Raw genomic sequence first — 8,781 nt, 5'->3', positions numbered from 1 at the left:
TCTTCCTCAGCTTTTCGTCTGACACAAACACACAAATGACATCAAATTTATCTGCTGCACAGTATTTACTGTATTTACTCACACAGAGACACACTGGATCGACCGTGATTGATACCTGGCTTCATCTCGTGACCCCGCCTACCCCGCCTCCAGCTGCTGCTTACGTATTCGTGTCTCTTCAGCCTTACGCTGCTGTTTGAGAAGGAACGCCGCCCTCTTCTTAGCCAGCTCATCCTCTGCTTTCTGATCATCCTACATACAGAAAAGGAAAATAATAAAGCAATAAGCCCCAAGAAGCCATGGTTTACAGTGAATTTATAACAGTTAAGGGGCGTTGTTAGGCACGACGCGAAGCGGAGCTTTTATAAAACTGTTATTCCATATACGTAGTAAGGTTTCACAAAATAAAACCGAGCAAATAAAGTGTAATGATATTAATAAAAACATTATTCTTCCGCCAAACAATGTAGTTCCTCAGAAACTGTTGTGGTTCCAACAAAGTGGTTGCAGAGCAACACACAAACGTAAACAAAGGTGTATGTTTGTAGACTATGTTTATAACAGCTTCAAACTTGGCTCAACCAATCAGAATCAAGGACCGGAACTATCCGTTTTATAAATTCACATTAAAAGACGCTTCCTGGGGCTGAAACTTTACATTTTATAACGCAATATACTTAGAATATTTTTTACAATGCATTATAACAAATAGATATATAGAATCATATTATAATAATAGATAAAAAAAATCGAATAATAATCATCATCATCGCTGTCATCATCATTTGCAAAAATGCTCTGGTACCTTAAAGAAGAAGCCCAGTCCAGATTTCTGTTCACCATCAGGTTCTGTGCTAGTTTCAGACGGTTCAGCCAGGTCAGATAGGTCCACTTCAATCAGCTGTGCTTTCATTCTGTTTTCCTCGGACAGAACTGGAATGTTCTCCTTTCCAGAGCCGCTGGACTCGCTCCGCTCCTGGGTCGGATCGACAGGCGATTGTTCCACCGTGGGGAGTTCGGTTTGGGGCGAGTCGAGGCTGTCGGCGCGTTGGACTGCGGAGTCCTGCAGTCTAAAGGTAGTATTGCGAATAATTCCTTTTGAGTCACGCCCACCCTCTTTAGCTCCACCCTCTTCCTCATTCTCAGCCCGGGGGGTCCTGCCGCCCGGTGTCGGAGTGCTTGGTTTCACTGCTGGATGACTGTTTGCATCTTTGCTCAGTTTGAGGTCTCTAGGTTTCATCCGAGGTGTACGACTTGAGCTGAGCCTGGGAGGACGTTTGATCGCGGTGGAAAGGGTTTCTGTGAACTGCACGGAGAGGCGCGATTTAGTCTCGGTTTGCTCAGGCGGGTGTTCGTTTAAGGGCGGCACAGTGCTTGGTTTTGTTTCCTGCGGGGACTGGATAGTCTGTTTCATGAGCAAGTCCTGCTGGAGAGACAGTTGCATCATTTGCTGCTGTATCGCTCCGATCGCTTCGTTCAGGAGCTCGATAGAGCGGCTACATTCGCCAAGATCTGGTTCTCCGCTCGCATCGCCCAAAGCCCTGCCCCCTCCTGTTACACTCAAACGATTGTCCTTATCCTTCTCTACCGGTGTTTCTTTGCACTCCGTGTCTTTTTCTTGGGCTTTCAGAACCTCAACGCACGAGTCATCCTTCGCAAGCGGTTTCTCTTTAAACCCAATTTCTGTTTTGAGTGGGTGTGGCAGTGTGTCGCTCCTCCCCTTTTTAACAACGTGCAAGAATGCTGCTTTTCCCAGCTGCAGCCGTTGCCGTGCCGAAAGGCTCTCCATCTTCTTTTTCTGCATCTCAATAACGTGCCGTTTCTCCTCCAGCTGCATGCGAAGGTGTACGAGTTCAGAAGCGAGGCCAGGTCGGCCACTTGGCATTCCCGGACTCACGTCCGAAGGGAATTGCACGCTTTCGGATCCATCAGGAGTGGTGGTCTGCGAGCTCCCGGTGCTGTAGCAACCATCGGGGAATCCGACTCTATTCCTGCGGCGTTCTGCGAAACTTGTCATGCGGCCGGTCGACGTGCTGCTGGCCTGTGACAACATGCTGGGGCAAGGACTTGCCCGTCCACTCGTGTCTTCCTTATCGTCCCGTTCATGCAAGCAAACATCCTCGCGCAGTTTTGCAGACTCCTCTTCCTCTCCGAGTCCCACGCATTTCCTCCCAGCATGCATCAGAACTGCTTTGGAAAGCTCTTGCTCCTGAACTTCTATTTCATCATCTTCCTCAAACTCTGAATCTGAGGCAATGTCTTCCCAGCCTCCGAGTGGACTGTCCCGCACACACTCCACGTCGTCGTGCAGGAAGAAGCATCCGGGAGATTGCGCTCGAGAGCTTGCTTGCTCTATGCTACCGACTGGAGTAAAGGTCTGGTTGAGAGTGCATTCTGTGGGTGTATATGCCCCCCGGCGTCCCTGACTCCGCCCCTCTCCACTCTCCTCCCACTTACTAATCCCTGTTTTCTCCTTATTTGGTCGTAGAACTGCAGGTTGCAACGGTTCCAAGAAGAAACTCTCGGATCGTGCGTCTCTGGATGCAGACGCGCCCTCTGGGTTAATCACAGCCAGTAGCTCCTCCTCTTCTTCCTGGTTGTCATAGTGATGTGTTTGGGGGAGGGGCTGGCCGTTGATGCGGTGTCGTGGAGTAATGGAGATGACGTTGGAAGCTAAACTGTCCTTGCTAATGGATCGAGCCAAGCTGATATTATCGCCACATACACGTTCCCAATCCATCTCCATTTGAGAGATCGGCCTGAGAAAACAAGAGAGACAGAGATTTGAGATTTCAACAGGTTAGTCATTCATTCTTGGACTGGGCTGTATGAATCGTAAAATGGCAGAGATTAGTCAACCTGTAGAGAATGTGCAATTTCCAAATAAAATGAGAAAATAATTATATGAGATAAAGAGATAAAGTAGCTTCATTTGTATTTAATTTACCATTACAATTTGTGGCCCTGGACCACAAAACCAGTCATAAGGGTCAATTTCTTTGGACTATATTTGGCCGAGATACCACTATTTGAAAATCTGGAATCTGAGGGTGCAAAAAAAATCTACATTTTGAGAAAATCGCCTTCAAAGTTGTCCAAATGAAGTTCTTAGCAATGCATATTACTAATGATAATACATTTTTGATATATTTACGGTAGTCGATTTACAAAATATCTTCATGGAACATGATCTTTACTTAATATCCTAATGGTTTTTGGAATAAAAGAAAAATCGATAATTTTGACCCATACAATGTATTTTTGGCTATTGCTACAAATATACCCCAGCGACTTATGACTGGTTTTGTGGTCCAGGGTCACATTTCACAAAATTACTCACGCCATGATATATTTTGGTGAGACTATCCACACCTAATTAATTATTTATATACTCTTATACTATTTATTTTGAATTAGCATTTACTGTACTTGTAAATTTTCAGTTTTCATTTTAATTTCAGTTTAAGTTTGAGTCATTTTAGTACTTCATCTTCAACTTGTTTTATTTCAGGTAATTGCCAGAGCAATTCAAATTTTAGTTTTTTATGTTTTATAAGTTTTTCATCTAATATTTATTTTATTTTATAAAATATTTTGAAATAAAGCGAAATATTCCAATAAATATGAAAAAAATATGAAATAAAGCAGAGTTAAACAATAATAATAATAAAGATTTTAATAGTTTTAGTTTTATTTAAAACCTTTGTTTCCTTTCCATCCAGGCGAACTGTGATCCAAACATGAGTCCATCCATACGGGACAAAGAGTTTGACCTGTTCCTGAGCTCTGCTCACAGAACGACAGAGAAAAATTTAAAAATAGAGTGGCAACTGATCAGTTTAATAAATTTCATTCATTTAAATGCAATATTGTGCTGAAAGTTTGATTACAAGATGTAGTTACCTGAATTCTCCTCCCCCTGAGCGGGCTTCTGCTGTCTCTGCCGCAGTGGGAGGAGTGGGTGGGAGGGGCTTCTGTTTGCTCTTAAAAAAAATGAAAAAAAATATTGGTTTTATAAAACAATGAATGTAATGCAATGTAATGCAATTGTGAAATATGTACTGCAATGTGCAACAGATCATTAGGTACTTCAAACAGACTTACACAGACAAGGACTCCTCGGGGTGCAAGTAATACCACATACAACCGTCAGGATTGGCAGCTGTCGCCAGCGAGTCAGCTGAAGGGGAGGGAGTTAAGAAGCTTCGCTTGGTGGCATTGGATATGGGCACATGGGGGCGGGAACTCTTTGGCTGAAGAGACGCTCTCACTGTAAGATTGGAGCAATGGGTTGTCAATGTGATGTTCAAGTGACGTACAGGGTTGATTCCATGCGCTGACTTATACAAGTACTTGTTTGTTTTCTAACAATGTTGAAGTGAAATGTGCCCCCGTGGACTGGTGTTGAAAATTAGCATGTGTGCTAAAACACTTAAACAAGTGCATATGGTTTGTCCAATGTAACTGTGATGTCCATGTTAAATAAAAATTTAGTAATAATAATAATAATAATCACAACATAGCATAATAATAAAGAGTGAATGAATCATGAGATGGACATTTTTAGATTGAAACAAAGTGTTCATCAGAAAAGTAGTGAGCTTTTAAGACTCGGTTCTTACCATCTTTAATCTCTTGAAGGTCTCTTGGCTTTACGAAGTCCGGCTTCACTACTTCAAACCACCAAAAGAGCTCAGCAATGAAAACCATCACGTTATGCTGGAAAAACAAGAACAAGTCAAAGACTGTAATGCACAGAGCTGGTTTAATTTTTCACTTTTTTGTAATTTATATTATTCTCAAAGGTAATAATTTCTTTAAACTTATTTACAGTAATTAATTTACAGTAAATATATACTAAAATAGAATTATTGTATTTTTTAAATTAAATTCTATTTTATTTGATTTTAATAAAAATCTGCATAATTAATTAATCAATGAATCAATTAATGCCATGCAATTAAAATGTAATTAGATTAACAGTTTATATTATTTTTATATATATACTATTATTGTATTTCTTAATATTTTGAATAAACATTTATTTTATTTTTTTTCAGTTTTTTTTTTTTGTTTAAATCTTTTGTAATTTTTTTGTAATTTTGGTATATGTTTTGCCGTTTTTATTATTATTTTTTTATAATTCTATTTGGCTTTAATATATTTTTATTTCAGTTTTTGTTTTAGTCATTTTAGTACTTCATTTTCAATATATATATTTTATTTTATTTCAGCTTTATTTAAATTAAAAATGATTATTAATACTTTTTGTTTTAGTTTATATACAGTAAATATATATTAAAATATAATTATTTTATTATTTAATTGCATTTTATTTTATTTGACTTTATTTAATTAAAATATGCATATATTATGATGTACAAATACTTTAAGTTGTTTATCCAATTCATCTAATTGAATTGTATTTTATTTTTTAAGCATGGCAGTCTAAAAGTATGCGTAGATATGTTTTCACTGAGCTTGGAGCAATGCATTCTGGGACTGTTTAAACTGAAGAATGCATGCAGTGCTGCCTTATCCTTTGCATTTGGTTTCTTTGAAGGTTACTATTTTATCTATACTTTTGTATTACTGAATGAAATATATTTCGGTACGGACCTTAAGCACCGGTGGGCCGTAGAGCAGATCTTCAGTGTGCAGGTAAAAACACCTTTTCAGGTATTCGTTAGAAAACTCCCGCAGCAGATGGATGTTATACACACTGTCCGACAGAGACGGCACCTCCTTCAGACATATATCTAATAGAAAAGAACAGCAGAGACATTTATAAAAGTTGTTTTTTTTGAAACTTTATTTATAAAAGTATTAATTCTTTTGAACTTTCTATTCATCAAAGAATCTTGATTTAAATTGTTGAGTTGAATTAATTACAACAGTTTACATAAGAATGAATTGACATGATTATTCTGCTAATTTGTGGCCCATTGTGTGTGTGTATTATTCACCAAAGAATCCTGATTTAAACTGTGGAGTTTAATTGATTGCAACAATTTACATAAGAATGAATTGACACGATTATTCTGCTCATTTGTGGCCCATTGTTTGTCTATATACCATCTAGCCTCATGTATTCAGGGCAGTAGAAGTGAACGACTGCTAGCAGAGCCGCTCCATCACAAACATCCTTCATCAGATCCTCCATCACAGCCAGGTGTGGGAACGGCCGGCCGGACAGGTGTTCTCTACGGTATCGTACCTGAGAGAGAGCAGGCAGGGGCTTATAAAGCGTCTAACACAGATCAGACACACACACACCCACAGTCTCTCACATACTAAATCATACACCCACTTTAAATATAACAGTACACACAGAAATGAAAATCCTGTCATCATTTAATCACCCTCATGTCACTCCAAAAACATGTTTTTGTTCATACTTAAAAATAAAAAGACGAATCTTTCCCATACAATACATGTGGACAGTAATTATGACTGCTGAGCTCCAAAAATGACAAAGAAGCATCGCAAAAGTAGTCTGTACAACTTAATGATAAACATATTACTTTAATATATAATATATATAACTATATTAAAGCACAACATTCCAAGTCTTTGGATGACACATGGTATCTGTGAGGAACAGATTGAAATGTAATTTGTTTTCATGATTATTTGCTGAAAATCTTACCTTCTGCCCAAGCTTTGAATCATTTTTGCATGCTTACGATACATACAGATGACAGAATTTTCATTTTGAGGGGAACAAATAAAAATGATTTTCATGCAAAATTACCTCCATATGTGTGCAATGTGTTGTATGATATAATGGCTTCTTGTGTCAATAAATTTCTCTCAATATAGTTAACTAAAACTGAAATTAAACTAAAACCATAAAAAAAACATTGTTACTTAAAATAAAATAAACGTTAAATGAAAAAAAAAAATTTTTTTTTTACTTCAACATTTCACATTTTAATTTAGTTTAACTTGATGTACTAAAATAACTAAAACTGAAATAAAAATAAATAAAAACTACTTACTGAATAAAAATAACGCACAAATAATACAAATTAGTAAATTTAAATTAGATTACACACACACACAGATATATATATATAAATAAAATTAAAATTAGTAAATTTAAATTAGATTACACACACACATATATATATATATATATATATATATATAAATTAAATTAAAATTAGTAAATATAAATTAGTTGATTTTATATTATAAAAATGTGTGTGTGTGTGTGTGTGTGTGCAAACATACATGTGTAATTAAAATTAGTACAGTTAAAATTAGTATAATTAGTACTAGGGCTGCACAATTAATCGAATTTCTAACCGTGATTACAATTACAGATGCCACAATTATGCAATCATTCAAAGGCGTAATTACAAAAAAAATAAATTAAAAAAAGTACATTAGTTAAAGTTACAAACGTTACATTATTCTGCATGCTTAAGATGTGTGTGTTTTTTTTTCTTTCTACAGGTTTTTGTCAATTGTTATAATTTTAGTTTTACTATAACATTAGAATACCATGAATATTTTTTTTCTTTTGAATTTATCTTTTTTTTTATTAAAGAAGAAATCAAACCAATATATAGTTAACATTTGAGGCTTAATGCTATAGAAAAGCAATACAAATTTTTCATGAAGAGTGTTTTCAGCTTGTTTATTTTCATATAAAAATATGGAATGCAGTTGCATCAAACAGCTATTAAGCTATTCAAAACATTCAATGTATATTGTGATAATCATAATTAACAATCGCAATTATGATTTTTGTCATAATTGTGGAGCCCTAATTAGTACATATAAACAAAATCTTAAAATAAAATATATATAATTTTAGAATGATTGGATGTGTGGATGCATGAAAAGACAAATGGATGCAAGGAAGAGTGAAGTATTGAAGAGTGTGTATTAGACGCCTGCTAGTCGCTTTGAGGCCCCAAAGGACTCGGATCTGCATCAGGTTTTTGTTTGTAATTGCTAAACAAATGCACTGGGTTTGGGTCCGCGCAGACCTTTAGTATGCGTATGTGAGAGAGCATGAGTACTGTACCACACGAGAGAACTCCACCGGCTCCAGCATGCAATGGGCCAAAGCGTTCATGAGATCAGGCTGAGACAGACAGAGAGAGAGATGGACGGACGGATGAACGCATGTGATGCACAATGACAGACACACACACAACATCTAGTCCCGCTTTTCATGCAGCGTGACGTGACGGACGCAGGGGGCGCTGTAGCACTTACAGGCACCAGCTTCCAGTACCATTTTGAGGGAGACTATCCAACAGGAAGGGGCGGGATGAGAGAGACAAACAGGAAGAGCATAAAGGTTAAACGTCGAGCAGAGAAAGAGGTGGAGGGAGAAGAGAACGATCAGATCTGAACGAATGGAATCTGATCAGAGAACAGGGTTAAACCGTGTAGTAAAATGCACAGCGAGTGATTCAGTCAATCGACGAGGAGAACACAGGCCTGCATGCTAACGCTCTGGGTGCTGTTCTACTACTGGATGGTTTGGAGACTCGTGATTGGTCAGACCTTCTGATGGCACGGCGAATCCATCAGCGGCTGTTTCATCTTGAGTTCCTTGTCGGAGAGCTCTCTCGTCTTCAGAATCACCTGCAGCACACAAACAGAGAGATTTAGTTGCTTTCTTCCATTGTTATTTTAGTATTATTGAGATACTACTATTAATAATATTTGTATTGTTATATTTTCAGTTTTCATCATTTTAGTAATTTTGTTGTTTTTAAATTTTTTTTAGTAGTTTCTGATATATATATATATATATAT

The 8,781-nt window shown here is 37.3% G+C and overlaps 1 protein-coding gene across 1 annotated transcript in view; it reads right to left on the bottom strand.

Annotated features, from left to right (window-relative positions):
* LOC107675701 (calmodulin-regulated spectrin-associated protein 1-B-like) overlaps positions 1–8,781 on the bottom strand; it is a 14,294-nt gene that overhangs the window by 4,398 nt on the left and 1,115 nt on the right. Inside the window, exons 3-12 of the mRNA XM_016470116.1 lie at positions 8,527–8,607; positions 8,233–8,265; positions 6,076–6,217; positions 5,620–5,759; positions 4,623–4,719; positions 4,105–4,270; positions 3,904–3,983; positions 3,702–3,786; positions 806–2,759; positions 184–252 (exon numbers count right to left, since the gene is read on the bottom strand). Coding sequence (XP_016325602.1) covers positions 184–252; positions 806–2,759; positions 3,702–3,786; positions 3,904–3,983; positions 4,105–4,270; positions 4,623–4,719; positions 5,620–5,759; positions 6,076–6,217; positions 8,233–8,265; positions 8,527–8,607 — 2,847 coding nt within the window. The remainder of the gene's footprint in view (positions 1–183; positions 253–805; positions 2,760–3,701; positions 3,787–3,903; positions 3,984–4,104; positions 4,271–4,622; positions 4,720–5,619; positions 5,760–6,075; positions 6,218–8,232; positions 8,266–8,526; positions 8,608–8,781) is intronic.

This window comes from Sinocyclocheilus anshuiensis, unplaced genomic scaffold (assembly GCF_001515605.1).
Source record: "Sinocyclocheilus anshuiensis isolate Anshui unplaced genomic scaffold, SAMN03320099.WGS_v1.1 scaffold708, whole genome shotgun sequence".
NCBI lineage: Eukaryota > Metazoa > Chordata > Actinopteri > Cypriniformes > Cyprinidae > Sinocyclocheilus > Sinocyclocheilus anshuiensis.
Note: the sequence above shows the minus strand (reverse complement) of the source record. Positions and strands in the feature narration are given on the sequence as shown.